This window comes from Hoplias malabaricus, chromosome 5 (genome assembly GCF_029633855.1).
Source record: "Hoplias malabaricus isolate fHopMal1 chromosome 5, fHopMal1.hap1, whole genome shotgun sequence".
NCBI lineage: Eukaryota > Metazoa > Chordata > Actinopteri > Characiformes > Erythrinidae > Hoplias > Hoplias malabaricus.
Window position 1 is genome coordinate 58,605,306 of NC_089804.1, and position 21,747 is coordinate 58,627,052.

Below are 21,747 nucleotides of genomic sequence, written 5' to 3' on the forward strand. Positions count from 1 at the left end.
ACTCAATTCACACACACTGGCGAGAAGCGGCAGCCAAACGCGCACAGCGTACTCTTAACCAGAAACGACCGTCCACCTGGAGGACTGCATCGGGCACTAGGGTTTAACCCAGGACAGAGCGCCAATCCATATCTGGGCTCACACATACAGACATTCATTCACACACCAGGACAGTTATTAGAGAAGCCAATTCACCTACCCTCCATGTTTTTGGACTGTGGGAGGAAACCGGAGCCCCCGGAGGAAACCCACGCAGACACGGGGAGAACATGGAAACTCCACCCAGATGGGACTTGAACCCAAGATCCCAGCGCTGGGAGGCGAACGTGCTAACCACCAAGCCACCGTGCCGCCCCACTACTCACATTCTGTAGTGTACTCACATTACACTGAAAACTAACCCTATTGTCATGTTTTGACCAAAAATTTTACCTAGCGCCTGCTTTTTTTTTCATATTTCTCAATGTACAGCCTTGAAATAATATTCCCACAGTGGATATCTTGACACAGATTGTTAGTGTGAGGTGTATTTTAGTTGAAAACATAAGCATTTTTGATGCTAATTTATTACATGTCATATTACTGTGACAAAATAAATTTTTAGCATCAGACGGACATATTTTCTTGATATTCTAAGCTCTGGGATGTATGACTGATAAAGTTCTGACAGCCACAGCAGGCCCAGACTTTCAGGAATTTAGTTCAGGGCAAATATGGACAATATCCCAACAAATAAAAAACATTTTGGTACTTTGGCAGTTTTCTCAGATGCTGATAATGTTTACAGTTATTATTATTATTATAATCTTTTTAAAAAATGATGAAATAATACTTGTTTATTTAGAAAACACACAATAAATAATTATTTAAGCTTTTTAGTTTATATTTGTTGATCTAATGCAGTGTTATTTGATGTGAAACCTAAAAAAAACCTTGAAAAACTATAAATCAATAATAGAAATATGTTTTTGCTGATGACTCATATTTTTCTGCCCAGAGACAGCGTGGGTTGAGGTTATGTGAGTCAAAACGAAACTGAAAGTAAACAGCGTCTTTCTTGTCCCTTTTTCAGCGGGTTTTTTTATGATTTTAGCGCCTATCATTAGTCTTTCATGACAAGGACATAAGACCAAAATTTTGAAGGAGCGCCTTGATTTTTAGGTGGTTTTTCACACTGGATTACTCCCAGAGGCTTCACAGCACCGCGATGAGAGCGCTATTTTTAGAAACGGTAGGATCTGCGCTTTCTAACTGTATACGGAGCTCACAGAAGCATTCAGACATTCAAGACTTACAAAGCTGATTATATAAGGTGTGTTTCTACCCCGCAAAATGCGGGTTCGGGTTCAAGGGGCTAATCCTGTCCGAATAGGGCTTTTGCCTTTCACTTCATTGTTTTGTTGTGTTAATCTAGCCAATTTAACACCCTATATTATCATCACAGTCAGAATCTTTCTCTCACATCTAATGTATTATTGAATAATTGTAATCATACACAGGACACGATGTAAAATATCCTATGCCAATCCATTAGAGCTTCACATAGGGCCACCACACTTTTTTCCTATCTGCAGCCACCACATTCCTGTAATCCTTGCCTATTTAAATTGTAACCCAAACCACTAGGTTTGCTGTGGCCATTTATGATCAGATCAGCAACATGCTAGACCTAACACAGAGGCTTACTCACAGGCCTCAGCCCATGTGTACCCAACTCAGCCACTGCATCGCTAGCTCTTCACAGGGGTCATCAAGTAGGCACATCTACTCTGTGTTTTGCTAAATTAAGCCCACAACCTCCAGAAGCCACTGGCCTTGTTTTGCCTGTGATGCTGCTGTTGCACACCTCACCTCCTTGGCTTAGGACCGCAAGCCACATTCTTGCAGAGCTCATATTTGAGACATTCTCATTGCTCCCTGCACACTCTCATAGAAAAAGAAAGACCCATGCTACCCGTCTAAATAAAAAGAAAAACACACTACACTGATTTTCATCCGTGACTACAACCTTATGTAAAAATATCTTGTGTAAATTCCCTTATCCTGCCTTAGAAGTGTAAATAATTGTGTTTGTGTCTGTTTTCCACAGCCATGCCCTTTCTGCCGAAAGAGGGGAGAGTGAGGAAGAATGTGAAAGAAGGAGAAACTGTGGTGCTCCACTGTAACGTCCCAGAAAGTTCAGTGGCCCCCACCATTTCCTGGATGGACAAAAGTGAGTTTAACTCACCTTAATTCATCTCAAACTTCTGTCACACCCATATAAGGGAATGTGTGTGTGGCTGGATCCCATATAAGGATTTGTGGGTGTGGATGCATGCCTGTATAAAGAGTTGTGGGTGTGGTAGGATGTCCATAATATGAGATGTGGGTATAGATGTATGCCAGTTTAAGGAAGAAGACTGGTACTGCAGAACCAGAAATCCATAGGGAGGAGTTGGATATGATCCAGCTCCTCCCACATTGTGTTTTCATTGGATTAGACTACAACTGGCTCCTCCTAGTACAACCTAACCTTTTCCCCTGACAAAGTGGGATGAAGTTGAATGTGCTCCGACTCCACCTAGTGGATTTCTGGTTCCAGCGAGGAGTATTTCTGGTATTAGGAGTTGTGTGTGTGTGTGTGTGTGTGTGGTTGGGTGCCTGTGTAAAATATGGGTGTGTCTGGATACCCATATATGGGGATGTGTGTGTGGCTTGGTGCCCATATAAGTAGTTGTGGGTGTGGCCGGATGCCTGTATTAGGGGATGTTGGTGTGGCTGGATTTCTCTCTGATAGAATTGAATGTGGTGTTTGAGAAAATCCGTGGCACCTTTTGATAAAGAAAACAACTTCTGAATATCACTGAATTAACCATTCCCATTTGTTTCAGTCTTAGAGATATCCAGCTAAGACCCAGAATTTTTAGATACAGCTCCCCCTACAGAAAGATGGTCTGTTCTGTTTGTTTATTTATTTAAATTGTCCCAACTGGAATGAAGAACACCTGCTTGTACTGCATATTGAATTTACAGACCACGTGTAACTAAAGCTGTAGTGCAGCATGAGCTGTAGACCCAGGCATACATTTGGTCCCATGGTAAACAAACTTGCTTTTCTAAAGGCTGCAGTTTCCTGCAAAATTAATGGCACAATTTCTGTTTTGCTCTTTATTCTGCAAAAGGTTGAAAAACATTAAATGTGCCATAATTTTCCAGTGTGTTTATTTAGGCAATAAAACAAGAAAGTTAATGTGTAAACAGGCATAACAGTCACACTCATTCCATGCCTTCCATACGACTTTGGGACAGAGTCAGGTTCCACACGTGAGTTTAGTGTAATTATATGGATCCGGCCTGGAAAACAGGAAAACAGCAGAAACTCAATCAGCGCAAGGACCCACCAATCGACCTTCACCAACCAACATCATCCTGGATGCTTCGGTTCAGCAAAGGTAGGTTACATTCAATCAAATTTAGTAACGTTAATGTACTATGTTACAGGTTTGGATATGGTTTATGGTTTATCCATAAATGTTGGATAATGCCATTTGGTATTTTATATTTTATGAGTTCTGTAAGCAAATAGGTCAATAAACAGTGCTAGCTAGCTAACATTAGCAACCAAGCTAAACAAAATAGTGTTAATTTTAACTCTTTTCTTCTTTGGTAACGCACTGCTACATCAGTTTTTTGTAAAATAAACCATGTTAGTATGTCATATAAACATAAATTGTTTTTGATGTTTCACAGCACAAGTTAACCTTTGGGAGCATATGATAAATATAAAATAGCACACTTTATTTCAGCAGCCGAAAGTAACAGTGACCTAGAATAGTGCAGTGTTATAACAGAGCTTTGTATAAAACTCTAATGTTAGGTGGATATTTTGATGAATCACCCAAATCTCACCAACCTTAAGCCAGCTCCTTGAGCAAAATTTCCTGTTCCACCTTAAATGGTGCAGCAGTTGCATTCTGGTGCCTCCAGCTAATGCCACAAGTGTTTGTGTGTGTGTGTGTGTGTGTGTGTGTGTGTATACAGTGTGTGTATATATATATATATATATATATATATATATATATATACACATACAGGGGTTGGACAATGAAAGTGAAACACCTGGTTTTAGACCACAGTAATTTATTAGTGTGGTGTAGGGCCTCCTTTTGCGGCCGATACAGCGTCAAATTGTCTTGGGAATGACATATACAAGTCCTGCACAGTGGTCAGAGGGATTTGAAGCCATCCTTCTTGCAGGATAGTGGCCAGGTCACTATGTGATGCTGGTGGAGGAAAACGTTTCCTGACTCGCTCCTCCAAAACACCCCAAATTGGCTCAATAATATTTAGATCTGGTGACTGTGCAGGACATGGGAGATGTTCAACTTCGCTTTCATGTTCATCAAACCAATCTTTCACCAGTCTTGCTGTGTGTATTGGTGCATTTTTGTCCTGATACATGGCACCGCCTTCAGGACACAATGTTTCTGAACCTGAGCGGTTTTCAGTTATTGGATTTCTGTGCCCATCACAGTTTGTCCCTTACAAACACCATGTTCAAGCATATGGGTGTCCACAAGTACACCTGGCATCAGGATACACTAGGCCACATTTTGATGATTGACTTTATAGTCGTATCATCGGACCTGTGGCCATATGTTCTGGACATTCGGGTGAAGAGAAGTGCTGAGCTGTCAACTGATCACCACCTGGTGGTGAGTTGGATCGGATGGCGGGGGAGGATGCCGGACAGACCTGGCATGCCTAATCATGTGCTGAGGGTTTGCTGGGAACGTCTGGCAGGGGAACCTGTCAGAAAGATCTTCAACTCCCACATCCAGCAGAGCTTCAACTGCATCTCGGGGGGAGGGCAGTGACATTGAGTCCAAATGGGCCATGTTCTGGACCTCCATTGTTGAGTGGCCGAAGTGGTAGGAAAACTCCTAGGTGGGCCCCGGGGGTGGATGAAGTTTGCCCCAGGTTCCTCAAGGCTCTGGATGTTGTGGGGCTGTTCTGGCTGACAGTGCAGGAGTCTGGTTTGTATGGCTGGTTTCCAGTCAGAGTTGGACTCTGTCAGGGCTGCCCGTTGTCACTGGTTCTGTTCATAATTTTTAGACAAAATTTCTTGCCGTAGCCAAGTGGCGGAAGGTGTCCAGTTTGGTGGTCTCAGGATTCTATGTCTGCTTTTTGCGGATGATGGGGTCTTGATGGCTTCGTCGCGCCGGGACCTCCAGTTTGCAGTCGAGTGTGAAGTGGTAGGGATGAGGATCAGCACCTCCAAGTCTGAGTCCATGGTACTCAGTCAGAAAAGGGTGGAGTGCTGTCTCCAGGTTGGAAGTGAGATCCTGCCTCAAGTGGAGGAGTTTAAATACCTCGGGGTCTTGTTCACAAATGAGGGAAAGATGAAGCGGAAGATTGACAGGCCGATCGGTGCAGCGTCAGCAGTAATGTGGGCTCTGTACCGGTCTGTTGTGGTGAAGAGAGAACTGAGCACAAAAGCAAAGTTCTCGATTTACTGTTCAGTCTACGCCCCAACCCTCACATATGGTAACGAGCTTTGGGTAGTGACTGAAAGAATAAGATTGCGGGTACAAGCGGCTGAAATTAGTTTCCTCAGCAGGGTGTCTGGACTCTCCCTTAGAGACAGGGTTAGGAGGTCGGACGTTCAGGAGAGACTCAGAGTGGAGCTGCTGCTCCTCTACGTTGAGAGGAGCCAGTTGAGGTGGTTCAGGCATCTGGTCCGGATGCCTCCTGGACGCCTTCCTGGTGAGGTGTTCCAGGCATGTCCAACAGGGAGGAGGCCCTGGGGCAGACCAAGAACATGCTGGAAAGACTACATGTCTCGACTGGCCTGGGAATGCCTCTGTATACCCCCGAAGGAGCTGGAAGCAGTGGCTGGGGAGAGGGAGGTCTGTGTTTCTTAACTAGGACTGCTTTCCCCATGACTCAGACTAGGATAAGCTGTGGAAAATGGATGGATAGATAAAAAATTTACAATAAAATTCATTCATTCATTGTCTGTAGCCCTTATCCAGTTCAGGGCAGCGGTGGGTCCGGAGTCTACCCAGAATCACTGGGTGCAAGGTGGGAATACACCCTGGAGGGTGCGCCAGTCCATCACAGGGCGACACACACACCTACGGACACTTTTGAGTCTCCATCTACCAACGTGTGTTTTTGGAGCGTGGGAGGACGCAGACACAGGGAGAACACACCACACTTCTCACAGACAGTCACCCTGAGGAAACCCACGCAGACACAGAGAGAACACACCACACTCCTCACAGAAAGTCGCCTGGAGGAAACCCACACAGACACAGGGAGAACACACCATACTCCTCACAAGCAGTCACCCGGAGGAAATCCACGCAGACACAGGGAGAACACACCACACTCCTCACAGACAGTCACATGGAGGAAACCCACGCAGACACAGGGAGAACACAACACACTCCTCACAGACAGTCACCCGGAGCAGGACTCGAACCCACAACCTCCAGGACACTGGATCTGTGACAGAGACACTACCTGCTGCTCCACCGTGACGCCCCACAATAAAATTAATATGTTTTAGTTCTGTACACAGCCATTTTTTTACAAGTGTGTTTTATAAAACTGGATTTTAATCTTATTCCTTTTTCTGTGTACAGATTCACTCACTGTGTCGCTCATCCACCCCTTCCATGGTCACTGTGGATATAAGAGGATGTGCTCAGCAGTGCCGCCAAACCTACAGGGGTTAAAGTAAGTATATACATTTCTTCCTATCTTTATAAAAAGTTGGACGTGTTACATATAATTGAATGTCTCTTCAGAGTCTTTGGGGTGTGTTCCTGAACAGTCTCCCACTGATGGATCAGGTCCCTCTGACATCACCCATGCTCTCACACTTCACAGATTTTCTTCTTACTGTCTGCTGCATTTTGTATAATGTGTTGAAACTTCACTCCTTTACCTTCATGTGCTCTCTTCCAGAGAACTGCACACCTCATCTAGTCCTCAGAATCATCAGTTATTTTATATTTCCACAGCAATCTATATTACGTATATATTTTGATGTTTGTATTGTGTTGTGGATTGTATTGTGTTGTAGCTAGCAATAGTCAGTCTGACCTAAGACACCAGGCTAAAGTTCTGGGCCCATCCACTTCACATTGAACTGACAGTGGCCTATTCTCTAAAACGAGCTTTACGCTCCTGAGCAAAACTGTTCAACAGAGATGTATTTGGACCTAATATATTAGCCGTTATTGGTCTGTTCTGGACAAGAGAAGTAAATAAATATGACCTTGAGTTGTTAACATGTTTCTATTTCTCCACACAGATAAGTTTGAAAGAGTCTTTGCAGGACTTTCCCTGGCCCCACTGAGGTTTCTATGAGTGGTAAGGACCTTTTTCTGTTTACATTCTTCTACCTTCATAAATTCATGTTATTTTAATGTACATTAAAATTAAGTAAATGTTTGTGATAAAAGTTTATATGACAGCAGACTGTCTTTATTATCATTATTTCAGATGAAATGTGAGTCATTATGTAGGTAATTTCTGGAAGACCATTAAATGTCACAGCTGTAGTTACCAGGGACTGTGTATTCATATCCAGCAAAGATGTTTTTATAGCTGCACTATGTGTACATTATTTATATCCAAGTTCATTTGTGCCATTTCACAAATAAAACATTCCCTTTCTGTATTCTTTAGGCTGCTTACATACGTGACGCACTGTGTCAAAGCCTGTGTCCAAGTTTGGTCTGATCAAGCTTTATACAGATTACTGCAAATGGAAATTAATATCTCTGGCTCTGTATGTCTATGTTGCTGAATAAATCTTATTAAAATATGTATTTTAATAAAAAACTATCATCTCATTTTTTTTCCTCTTATTCATTTCAGGGTTATGGTGTTTTAATAAAAAATGTTTTTATTAAATTATATTTTAAGGTCATTAAATGAAATAGTGCATTCTTTTTTAAAGGTCTAACGAACTTTTTGAAATCTGAGAAACTGTTTTGTGAATTGAAATAAAGGGCCCAGAGCATTATGTATTTTTTCTTGAGCTTAAATTTTGATTTTGTTTTTCCTCAGGGCTGCGGTTTATCAGTCAGAGTGAGCGTGTCACCACTGGTCTGGATGGTAATCTGTATTTTGCTAACACGCTAGTTGAAGACATCAGAGATGATTACACCTGTAACGCCCAGTACATTGAGGCGAGAACCATTATAGCGAAGGAGCCCATCTCTCTGACGGTTACCCCATGTGAGTATCACAGGTCACAGCACATGGAAACCTTTACAACACTTTAACGTTGCAGTCAGTCATTTTTACCATCAGATTTCTGTAAACTGTATTCAGGACCTTAGCGTCCAGTGACATCATCAACATGAGTGACTGCATAAAATAGTCCTGTTAAACTGTCAAATCGAAATGTATTTCCAGAATACCAAAACTGGCAAGTGGGACAAAAATGGGAAAAAGGGATGGAAACAAAAAGGGCTCCATTGTAAACTCTGTATATGAATAAAAAATGGAGAAAGCCAGTACCCATTGAGATAACAAGTCTGTAAAGAAATATTTCATAAAAGACATAAATAAGCAGCTAAATTAAAATTAATCTGAGCTCAGCAGCATTTCTGGAAAAAATATATCAGATATAACCTTCAATCAAATCTACTTTGAAGAAGACTAGTTCTACGAAAATGAAACTACTTTGGGGCGAAAGCCAAGAAGGATCTGCTTCCAGATCCCTTTTCCTACTAAACTACAGGGTTTATGAGGATGGGACAGAGCTGTGTCAAACAGCTGAAGAGTCCACAGCAGACATGAAGAGCAAAGATTTACCAGTTAATGTAATTTCACTGAGGGTAACTACTCCACGACACCTGGAAAATGGAGGACGAAACCAGACAGAATGGGAGATGAGCAAGAGGGGAACATCAGGGATTAACTGCAAGCTTTTTTGCAGATATTGAGCAATATCTCTCTCAAAAGAGCTTTAAATTATTTGTTATATTGTTTACAGCGGACCAGGATTTGAGGCAGAGACCACCACAACTCCATCGTCTTCCAGGAACACGCAGTCATTACCTCGCTCTCCGAGGAAAGAGCCTCACACTGGAGTGTATTCCACATGGACTGTGAGTACACACACACACACATACACACACACAGAGTTAGAAGTCATCCCTGTTTTGGTTTTATATTTCTATTTAGATATTGTAAGTGAGACCATTTTTCAGTTGTGTCTTTTCACTCAGCACCTCTCCAATAAACTGGATGATTGTGGTTGTCACGGATCACGGGGCGGACTGATGGAGGCGGACGCACTTGCTAACACACGGAGAGCTTTATTTTAACAAAAGATAGACAAACAATAAAGAAAACAACATGACGAGGATATTAAACTACTGGGACAGGAAATACACAAAATGACAAAACTCGGGAACAAACATAATCGGACTAGAAACGGGAGATAAACAACATGACACGACTAGCATGAGGACAACGGAGAAATGAGAAATGTTCGACAAAACAGGAGAGACACAAGTGAACATAAATACAAGACACAAACGAGACACACCTGGACAGATAACGAGGAGGACGGGTTAACAAATGACAGACGAGGAGGCGGAACAAAGGCGGAGACAAGGACAATAACAAACAAAGCCATGTGCAAATAAAGCACTTGGCGGGGACAACAGACTTGACAGGCCGAGGGCATGACAGATGCCCCCCCCCTGAACACGCCACTTCCGGGGCGAGTACACCTAAACCCCACAGGAGCTGGCACAGGAGAGGGCACGGAAAACAAGATAGACTAGGACAAGGCAAGGAACCATGGGAGACAGGACTCAGGATAAGACGGGTACAGACAAAGGAAATGGAGCTGGAAAGTTGACAGGAGTGGAAACAAGAGACTGGAGCAGACTAGACACATGAGACTGGACAGGGTTTTTGACATTAGACACTGGATGGGAACAGGGACTGGACAGGAGACGGGACAGGTGATGGAATGGAGAACTGGGAATGGACAGGGGACTGGACATGAGACAAGACAGAGGGTTGAAACGAGAACTTGACCGGAGACGGGACTTGAGACGAGACAGGTGATTGAACGCGGGGATGGATACGGGGACTTGACATGTTTGGGGACAGGGGGCAAACAGGGACTGGACAGGGGGCAAGACAGGTGATTGAACACTGGATGGACACGGGGACTGGACTGGACTAGGCAGGGGAACAGGGACCAAGACATTCAGGGGGACAGACAAGAGAACAAGGAAGACAGGAACCAGGACAGGGACAGACAAGGGAACCAAAATAACAGGTGGGTGCCAAGGACTGGCAAATGTTTGTGGGGCAGTCCGAGGAACCAGCCTGGGCACAGTTCTAGGGATCGGCCCCGAAGTCCTTGGGGCGTCCCACGGGCACGATCAGGAGCGGCTGGGGCCACAGTCACAGGTGCCGGAACGGCCGTAGCCACAGTCACAGGTGCCGGAACGGCCGTAGCCACAGTCACAGGGGCAGAAACGGCCGTAGCCACAGTCACAGGGGCAGAAGCGGCTGAGGGAGCTGCCATTATGAAGACAGGAGGCCCTGCGACGATGTCCATGGAGACAGGGGAACCTGCGACGACGTCCACGGAGGCAGGGGAACCTGCGACGACGTCCACGGAGGCAGGGGAACCTGCGACGACGTCCACGGAGGCAGGAGCAGCTGGAAGCGCCGCGCTCACGGAGACTGGAGCGGCTGGAAGCGCCGCGCTCACGGAGACTGGAGAGGCGGGCGCCGCGCTCACGGAGACTGGAGAGGCGGGCGCCGTGCACACGGAGACTGGAGAGGGGCGGGCGCCACGCTCACAGAGACTGGAGAGGCGGGCGCCGCACTCACGGAGACTGGAGAGGCGGGCGCCGCGCTCACGGAGACTGGAGAGGCGGGCGCCGCGCTCACGGAGACTGGAGAGGCGGGCGCCGCACTCACGGAGACTGGAGAGGCGGGCGCCACGCTCACGGAGACTGGAGAGGCGGGCGCCGCACTCACGGAGACTGGAGAGGCGGGCGCCGCGCTCACGGAGACTGGAGAGGCGGGCGCCGCGCTCACGGAGACTGGAGAGGCGGGCGCCGCACTCACGGAGACTGGAGAGGCGGGCGCCACGCTCACGGAGACTGGAGAGGCGGGCGCCGCGCACACGGAGACTGGAGAGGCGGGCGCCGTGCACACGGAGACTGGAGAGGCGGGCGCCGTGCACACGGAGACTGGAGAGGCGGGCGCCGTGCACACGGAGACTGGAGAGGCGGGCGCCGTGCACACGGAGACTGGAGAGGGGCGGGCGCCACGCTCACGGAGACTGGAGAGGCGGGCGCCGCGCTCACGGAGACTGGAGAGGCGGGCGCCGCACTCACGGAGACTGGAGAGGCGGGCGCCACGCTCACGGAGACTGGAGAGGCGGGCGCCGCGGACACGGAGACTGGAGAGGCGGGCGCCGCGCACACGGAGACTGGAGAGGCGGGCGCCGTGCACACGGAGACTGGAGAGGCGGGCGCCGCGCTCACGGAGACTGGAGAGGCGGGCGCCGCGGACACGGAGACTGGAGAGGCGGGCGCCGCGCACACGGAGACTGGAGAGGCGGGCGCCGCGCTCACGGAGACTGGAGAGGCGGGCGCCGCGCTCACGGAGACTGGAGAGGCGGGCGCCGCGCTCACGGAGACTGGAGAGGCGGGCGCCGCGCTCACGGAGACTGGAGAGGCGGGCGCCGCGCTCACGGAGACTGGAGAGGCGGGCGCCGCGCTCACGGAGACTGGAGAGGCGGGCGCCACGCTCACGGAGACTGGAGAGGCGGGCGCCGCGCTCACGGAGACTGGAGAGGCGGGCGCCGCGCTCACGGAGACTGGAGAGGCGGGCGCCGCGCACACGGAGACTGGAGAGGCGGGCGCCGCGCTCACGGAGACTGGAGAGGCGGGCGCCACGCTCACGGAGATAGGTGCTGCTGGAGACGCCGCTTTCACGGGGACAGGCACAGCTGGAGGCGCCGCTTTCACGAAGACAGGCGCGGCTGTAGGCGCCGCTTTCACGAAGACAGGTGCGGCTGGAGGCGCCGCTCTCACGAGAACAGAAGCGGCTGGTTTCACCGCTTTTCCGGAGACAGGAGCTGAGACTTCCACCGATGCAGGGGAATCGTGCTGCTCGCCGAGCACAAGTTCTAGATTTAGCGGGTTTAGGGGCACTGATGGGCGCACTCTCGAGGGACTTCTTTGACCGTAGTTCCCCCGGAGATGCGCCCCTGTTAGCCTCATCTCCCATGTCCAGTGATTTGAGGCTAACACCCCCTACCCATAACCCCCCTCCCAAAAATCTCCCCGGACCTGAGGGGGTTATCCTCGGAAGCAGGGGAACCTGCAGAGCCGTGCTCAATAGCTGGGGTTCCTGCAGAAACGTCCTTGGAAGCAGGGGTTCCTGCAGAGCCATCCTTGGGAGCTGGGGTACCTGCAGAGCCGTGCTCAATAGCTGGGGTTCCTGCAGAAACGTTCTTGGAAGCAGGGGTTCCTGCAGAGCCGTTCTCGGGAGCTGAATGGGAGAATCTCTCAGTAAAGAGTTCAAAAAATTTCTCTAAGTCGATATTATGAGATCTCTCCTTAATTACGGTCTCTGCCCACCGTAACGCCTCTCCTCTAAGGAGAGATTTCAGGAACATGACTTGGACTAAAGCAGGAGGACTGGTTAAATATTCAAAATAGTTCGTGCATTGGAATATAAAACCTTTCCAAATGGGACCTCCTTCATATTCCGCTGGAACTCCCAGATAAGACTGCAAAACGAGAGGTTGATCACCAACCCTTATAGCCAGTATATCCTCTGCCATTTTTATGTTCCTCTCTGGGAGAATGTCCGAGTTAGCTGCGTCCTTTTGGTTGAACATTCTGTCACGGATCACGGGGCGGACTGACGGAGGCGGACCCACTTGCTAACACACGGAGAGCTTTATTTTAACAAAAGAGAGACAAACAATAAAGAAAACAACATGAAGAGGATATTAAACTACTGGGACAGGAAATACACAAAACGACAAAACTCGGGAACAAACATAATCGGACTAGAAACGGGAGATAAACAACATGACACGACTAGCATGAGGACAACGGAGAAATGAGAAATGTTCGACAAAACAGGAGAGACACAAGGGAACTTAAATACAAGACACAAACGAGACACACCTGGACAGATAACGAGGAGGACGGGTTAACAAATGACAGACGAGGAGGCGGAACAAAGGCGGAGACAGGGGCGGAGACAAGGACAATTACAAACAAAGCCATGTGCAAATAAAGCACTTGGCGGGGACAACAGACTTGACAGGACGAGGGCGTGACAGTGGTGTTACATTTTTGGTGGCTGCTGAAACATAAACGCACTCTGCAAGAGCTGAGGTTTTCAAAACAAGACATAATGAAAAACCTGTATCTCAAAAAAAGAGTACTTTTACAGGGGAAGGAAAAAAACATCTTAACTTTCGATGGAAGTCAATGTAAAATTATTTTATTCCAAGTAATTTTGGAGCATTTTTATTGGTTCATTCATCATGACATTTTCACACATTGTGAAGGACAGTGGCGGTGTTCAAATGATGTAGTAAACTAAAAAGAGACAAAAATGCAGATCCATGTTTTTCATTGGAAAGTGACAATAAACAAAAGAAAAGGTAAAAAAGGACTAAAAGAGCTGTGTAACTCTCCATAGCCCTAAACAGAGACTTAAAATAAATATTCTTCTCTGTTATTTCTCTGTATCAAAAATAAAGAAAATATCTTTTATATTAATATTAAAAAAGACAAACGGAAATAATTAAAAATACTCTACAGGTTAATTTTTGTGAAAAGGCTGTAGTTAAAATGAACAGATAATTGAGCTTATAGTAAACAGTAAGTAAATTGATAAAGTGATTAACAGCTAAACAAAACTGATGGGTATTTCACTCTTAAAAGTGCCTAAAATATTTAGTGGTAATAGATCTTAGGAGTTAAAGTTTCGGTGCTTATTAAAAAAAAAATCGAAAAAAAAAAAATTTTATGTAAAATTGCAACTTTGCCTTTCTGCATCTGGAACCTACGATGGAGTTTTAGGGCCACGGCATTAAACAAATAACACACAAGATTCAGAGAATATTCTCGGAATAATTCCAAGGAAAAACTCTGAGAGATAACTGTTTGGGTTATTATTGATTATATAATGTAGAGAGACAGACTCACAGTCTGTGCGCCATGAGTGAGTTGTGAAAGAATTATGTATTAAATGCATACACACGACATGACGAATAACCCCTGTCAGTGCAGCCCCTGACTGTGATGCATAAGGCTTTAGTTTATTTTACGAGTCCGAGTCGTAACGCAATGGAGCCTCGTGGGCGCCGGAGTTCCACTCGCTCTGGATCCATCATTTTCGTGATCATTAATTGTATCCTGTGAAACTACATGCCATGGGTTCATGCACCGATTCAGGGTTTAAATACTAATCACACTGTGACCCTGATGTGGAAGAGAACTGAGTGTTTATTCCTGAAATCTATAACATAGTGTGACTTCAGCAACCCACTGCATTCCACAGTTACACTGTGTGTCTGCTCCATTATACGCAGTGATTTTTTCCAAGAATATTCTCAGAATTATTCAGAGAATTCCGAGAATTTTTCCCGGAATTATTCCGAGAATTTTTCTCACAACACTGTGGCCCTAAAACTCCGACATAGGAGCCAGCAACAAATCTGACGCAGATCGGAAAATGAGTGACACAAGGACAAAAGCAAGTTTAGCGAACTACTTGCTTTGTGCAAGAAGCACCATCTAGCGAGCATTATATGTCAGTAAAAGCTTCCCATTGTAAAGAATAGGCGTTCAATTCTCTAAGGAGACAACAGCGCGGCACTTGTTGTGATTGCTCACTGAGGTCAAATGATCGGAGCTCTGTGCTTCTAATGCCGGAATCACACTACACATATTTAGCTTTTTGACATGATTTTGTTATTTCTGACAAATTACTAGTTCCTTGTGGAAAATCAATACTGAGGAAATGCTCTGAAAACTCACGCAATGACGCGAACAGAGAACGGTCTCAAGAATGGTGTCAAATTTATATTGTTGCCAATCTCCCAATCAAGACACGGCATATATTTATGGCACTAATCTGACATAGTGAACGTCTTGAAAGACCAAAATATAATGCAGTCTGATACTGGTATAAATGGTGCAGGCACTAGAACATAAACGCTGCACCTTTTAATGTAGAAAAGGAAAATTCAAAAATGAATCTGGGGAAGGTAAATGACCTTAAATTTAAGGTAGTTAAAAAAAGGATGCTCAAAGCATGGGTGGACCTACTGAGCTGGTGTTGTTAACTTTTGCTGTGTTGTGAAGATAGGTGATGGAAAAGAATCTCCGCAGACACGGTTAAAAGTGTAAATACATCTTTATTTACCAAAACAGTGTCTTACGGGTTCTTAAGGATCCCGTGAGAGGTTGTGTTCAATTGAGCTCTCCGATCATCTCTCTCTCGCTGGCTCGGATCCTTTCGCCTATATTGTTCTCTCCTTTCCAAATAAGGCAAACATAGAGAATAGTTTACATTTGCATGCACTTAAGGGAGGGTGTAAAATTAATAGTGTCCTGCCTCACTGACAGCTTATCCTAAACATCCCTCTCTGTAACGCACATACTTATGTTCATATGGCTGAGCATAAAAACACACTGAACATTTCTTAATACTGTCTTATGAGGCCGTCTGATAAATATACCTCATAATTTCCTCCCTTCGAGACTGTTAAAGTCTCGTAAAAATTTAAGCAACCCATACATGTAAATGTCATAACAAATAAGTGATACCTTCCTACACACAATTTTAACATCACTTGCATTATGATGTAACAAAATTTCATGGAGTGTGAGGGCGAAAAAACCTGCCCGGCAGCAATCTTTCTTGAAAATCCTTCAAACATTTTAGACAGGAAAAATTCCCTCTACGATCCCTCTGCCCGGCGATCACAAAAAATTGTACTCCAATCCAATTAAATTTATTCTATATGTGTAGGGAGTTGACTTAAGTAAATGTATATGAAAATCTCAGAAAATAAAATCAAACCAATGTCCAAATTCAGGCTGGTCAACCCATCGGACCTTCCAGTGGACCTGTCCCTACCTGACATACCCCTTGGCCCTAACATCGATAAAACAAACAAAAACTCTGAGATTTCAATACACTTACACAGATTACATTTCATCAGTCTATAAATCTTCATAATACACAGTTGTTACAATTTTTAATATCACTCATATAATGGTTTATCACTATCAAAGATTACTAATAATAAACAATTCAATAGAAACATATGACATAATATTATCTTTTCAGCAATTTTGTCTTCTGATGTGATGTTGATGACATATTGAGCTTCAGCAAGTCTTCACCATTCTGTTTCAAAGTCCTTCTGTTTTATTGTCCTCTTTTGAGTTTTTGGATCCCTGTAGCATTTCAGGAATCTAGAACAACCATCCTCCCTTACAGTGTTCTTCCCCCCTTTTTCTTTCTGGAAGAAAGAAACAACAGCCAGTATCTTTTGCAAAAATGACATATGCAAACAAACATCAAATAAAACTTTAATAATAGTAACATTAATGGATTAATACGTTTTATAAGCTACAGTGTATACTTCATCCTACAATCTTTATAATTGATTACTAAATAATAAACCTAACAAAATAAAAGATAATATCATAAGTGAATGAAAAATATATAATAGTGGATATTCAAAATGGATATCTTTCTACCAGGTTGTTTTCCAACATTTCCTCCTCATGTTTGTCTGAGTCGGTTCTACTTAATAATGGCATCTGTACTTGATTTCCAGGCATTACAACTCCAACCCATTTCAAAATCATAGCTTTTGCACAAGTTAACAACAGTGTACAAAAACAAAACATTATACACACTGCTAAAAGAGCTGCTCCAAAAACTTGAGCCAACATTGCTCCTAGTGGTCCTAATTTCTCCAATAACCAAGCATTCACAGACCATCCAGCTCCTTTTGATGGACCAAACGCCTCCCTTATATGCTTCAATGCTTCTATAACACTAGTCATATTATCAGAATTATCCGGAATCAAAGTATAACAGGCATCCCCTGTCAGATTCAAAGCTACACATAAACCCCCTTGCTTAGCTAAAATGTAATCCAGAGCCATGTCATGTTTCAACAATGTTAATCTGTGACTTTTTTGAGTATTTGACAAATACTGAAACCCTCTTATTGTTTCATTAGCAAACCCTTGTAAAGTGTACGTAATATTATCTATATGATCTGCTAAAAATGTCACACCATACCATGGGAATAATCCTATACCCCATTTTTCTCCTATACTGATTCTCCAATGATATGCTTCCAAGTTATGAAACTGAGCCATTTCCCTTTTCTTTCTTCTCACAGAATTACCTTCAGAATTCCCTTCATCAGTTGCTTCAACTTTTTGGAGAGTATAAACCTCATAAGGAAGCTTTAATGTTGCCATATAACAACAGCCTGTCCACCCATATGGTAGAAATATGTATGCTTTATCTCCACAAACCCACCAAATATCCTTAAAATTTCCTATAGTCACATTTACAGGCAAAATGTCATACTGCACCATTAATGTTCTACTCTGTTTGCTATCTGGTGTATGAAAATTCACTTTAAACAAAACGTCCTTAGGTTTAGGCTCTTTAAAATTCATCTTATAACGAGCACAATCAGATATTCCCATAAACATCCCCTGTCCATTGTGAGTATCATTGGAACAAAAACAGTCTTTAGTCTCCACAGATTTTACTTCAATCGCATCAGGCCGTGCTGTCAGTATATTTTCATGCCGATTAAGGAAATTCACATATGGCAACTTCATCAACCAAGTACAATTTAATCTAGGTCTAAACAAATGCACTGATAAAGCCATTATTATATCTTCTTCAGAGTTTTGCTGATATATTAACCACGATAAAGCATAAGATTGACACATAGCATGCAGTGGTTCTGGTATTGTCTCTAAAATTGATGGCCATGTGCTTGGTGATGGAACTTTCACCACACATGGACCAGTCAACATCGTACTCATTCTTACGGAATGGGTTATTTGCTGAAACCATAAATTTCTAGATGCCCATGGGTCTGTGATTTGTAACACTGAAGAATCAAATCCATATGCTTTCCATTTTGCTTCTCTTTTCTGTAATGCATGGTAATGGTCAGTCATTTCTTCAGATGTCCAGTCAGAATCAAAAAACTCTCTCTGCCCTTCTAAAATGATTTTCTCAGTGGTTACTAAACCCTTTGAATCCATGTCTTCCATTGGGTTTCTAGCTTCAAAAGTCACTTGACTGATATTCACTTCATGCTCCATATTTAACTCTGGACCCTGTGTTATGTTTACTTCCTTCTGCAATGGAAAGGACATTAGTTCTGGAGTCTGGGTTACTTTTACAACATTATGTGATCTTGTTATTTTTCCATTTTCAACAGTTGTGCTAGATTCAGATGTACCCGAAGCAGAAGTCATCATTGTCAGTGTAGTACTATTCATCTCCTTTAATAGCATATCTAAAGTAGTAAACCGATTAGTTACATTATTTCCTTTACTTATTTCTGGAGCTAAAGTAATTGGCTTAATTTGTTCTTTAGTAACCTTTAAAGTCATTGCCATAGTGGTTTGGTCCTGAACTCTTTTAATAGATGTAAAAACTTCAATAGGACTCTGGTCCTTTATCATCACTATCACTGTACGAGTTATGTACCCTTCTCTCCACACATTTTGAAATGGCACAAACTTAAGCTCTGGTTCTAAATAAGTACAAGTGTATTCCCCTTGATCTTCCCATGTAACATTACGTAAAAGAATTGAACAATCATCTCTAACCCTGAACCACCTAAAGGCATTAAACAAAAGATACTTTCTCTGGTCATGAGGCAAATGATCAACTTCAGGTCCTGTTAACACCACTTTTTCACCACGACTATTTTTCCACTCAGGAGGACTATTACCCCCTGTATTAAATCTTCCACATTTACAGGGAAGATGAACTGCTTTACCTAATTTAGCTTTAACCACTGTCTTGAAAGGTGATGATGTTGTTGAAATTATCAAAGGCATTAGTGTAGTTAGATGTGATCCATTTACCCCCTCACTAACTTTCGACACTGAAAAAGTAAAATTCTTTAAAGTTTCATTCTCTTTAGTTCTCATACCGTTTAGGTCTAACCTTTTTCCGAACTGGTCTTGGACTCTTCTCTTGATCCAAGTCTCTGAACTGTTTTGAAATGGAATTACTGCTTTCTGGAATGGGACCTGCTGTTCCTGGGACATATTGAAATTCAATTTCTCCAAACTTTTTGTCTCGTTTACAATCTGCTGTGTCATGTCTGGCATCATCAGAAATATACACAGAGTCATCAGCATCATCCAAACCAGGGACAATCTCCTCTTCAGGAGATCTACTCTGATTTGTTTCTTGCATGTTATTTTCAACCTCTTCTCTCTCATGTTCTTTTGGTTCTCCTGAACCTGCAACCTCTCCTCCCTTTGAGAAAGGCTCCTCTTCACTTGGTGCTTTAACACAGTGAGATAAATGATACCACGTTGGAGACCCCTTGACTTGAACTGCCGTTCCAGTACTGCGAACAACTTCAAAAGGTCCTTCTCTGCGTTCGTTATACCATTTTCTTCTAAATACCTTTACAAACACCTTGTCTCCAGGCTGCACTGTATTCTTCCTTTGCTCATCCAGTCTCTCCTGCTCCTCCTCTTTTCTTTGCTTTTCTGAAACGTATGTGGATATTCTTTTATGTAAATTAGCTAAGTATGAAACATATGCTCTCATGTCATCTTCTAAAAGAGCTAAACTTGGACCTTTCCCACTTGTACGCAAACATGGCGTTGGCATTCGTCTGCCTGTCATCAACTCATGAGGAGTCATGTGTAAATCACGCAGCTCACTTGAGCGACAAACCATTAATGCTAATGGAAGTGCTGCTATCCAATTTAACCCCGTGTGCTGACAGATTTTAACAATCCGATTTTTCAAGACACCATTCATTTTTTCACAAATCCCTTGACTTTGCGGATGGTACACAGCTCCCAGACGCTGTTTAATTCCCAATTTTTGCAAAATTAGTTTCACTGTTTTATCCACAATCTCTTTCCCATTATCTGAGGATATTCGATCTGGAAGTCCCCACCTGCTTATGACTTCTCTACACAAAAACTTGGCAACCGACTGAGCATCCTTACGCTTGGTTGGACATGCCTCAGGCCATCGTGAAAACCTGTCCACAACAACCAGCATATACCTCTTACCTTCAACTGGTTTTATCATGTCAACAAAGTCCACAACTAACTCACGCATAGGACCCCTTGGTGTTGGAATGTAACCAGGCGGAACCATCAACCCCCTGCGAACATTATTTTTCAAACAAATTATACATCTGCTAATTACGTAATCAATCTGTTCAAGCAAATATGGTGCCCAAAAACCATACTCCTTTGTAATCTTCCTCCTAACTTCTCCCCTAGCCACATGAGCTAACCCATGTGCCTCTTGAATCATCAGACCTAACAAGTCCGGGGATGCTACTATCAGCCCCTCATGGTTTCTCCAAAGACCAGTAGAATCCCTGCTGGCACCTCGATCTAACCACAATTGTTTATCTATTTCAGGAACAGCTTCCTGCATTAAAAGTACATCATTAAGTGTCACCTTCTCTTCAAAGTCCACTTCATGAGTTACCAAAAACACTTCCCCGAGTTTGTCCGCTCCTGTAATGGCTTTGGCAGCTCCATCAGCTGCTCTATTCCCTTGAGAGACCCTTGATGCATCCATTTTATGAGCTGCACATTTAGCTATTGCTATTTCTTTAGGTTTCATCATAGCATGCAACAGTTTCATTATTTGAGCATGATGCTGTATTGGTGACCCATCAGTTTTCTTAAACCCCCTGTTTTTCCACACTGATCCAAACAAATGACACACATTATGGGCATACGCCGAATCTATGTATATGTTCACTCGCTTACCTTCAGCCAACATACATGCTTCTGTTAACCCCACAAGTTCAGCAAGTTGTGCAGATGCAGGCTGTGGAATCACTTCAGCCTTTTCAACAACAAATTCTGTCCCCTGTGCTCTTACTATTGCATAGCCAGCCCTCAATTTATCTCCTACACGATAACAGGACCCATCAGTCCAATACTCCACTTCAGCCTCACTCAACGGAATAGCTTGCAAATCAGATCTAAGTCTCGAATACCTCTCTACGTCTCGTACACAGTCATGTGGTTCACCATCATCTGGAGTTGGCAAGTTCTCAGCTGGATTTACTGTTACACACCTTGCTAGGGTGACATCTTCTTGTTCTAAGAGCCTATGATAATCTCTAATTCTAGGCATAGTTAGAGTATATTTACCAAAATTTAAAAGATTTCTAAGACTATGATGTGTAAGAATTGTCACTGGATAACCCATCGTGACAGATGATGCTTTCTCATACATTAAATACACTCCCACCATTGCTCTGTAGCAACTTGGTAACCCCAATTCCACTTCTGAAAAAGCAGTTGAATAATAAGCAATTGGTTGGGGATTGGTTCCCGTACCTGTTGGCTGACAAAGAACTGCACATGCATATTTTCCTCCAGTAGAAGTGGACACGTATAACAAAAAATTCTTAGAATAATCTGGCAGAGCTAATGCTGGAGCCTCTTG

General features: G+C 43.9%; 1 protein-coding gene and 1 long non-coding RNA gene across 2 annotated transcripts in view; both read left to right on the top strand.

Moving 5' to 3' along the window:
- The first annotated feature begins 1,201 nt into the window (after positions 1-1,201).
- Positions 1,202-21,747, top strand: part of LOC136697349 (uncharacterized) — a 39,541-nt gene continuing 18,995 nt past the window's right edge. The window contains exons 1-4 of the mRNA XM_066672385.1: positions 1,202-1,231; positions 2,090-2,212; positions 8,065-8,235; positions 8,999-9,113. Coding sequence (XP_066528482.1) covers positions 2,092-2,212; positions 8,065-8,235; positions 8,999-9,113 — 407 coding nt within the window. The 5' untranslated portion in view covers positions 1,202-1,231; positions 2,090-2,091. The remainder of the gene's footprint in view (positions 1,232-2,089; positions 2,213-8,064; positions 8,236-8,998; positions 9,114-21,747) is intronic.
- Positions 3,341-7,777, top strand: LOC136696209 (uncharacterized). Its single transcript, XR_010802589.1, has 4 exons — positions 3,341-3,431; positions 6,630-6,723; positions 7,304-7,362; positions 7,681-7,777. It is a non-coding gene; the product is annotated as an uncharacterized lncRNA (long non-coding RNA).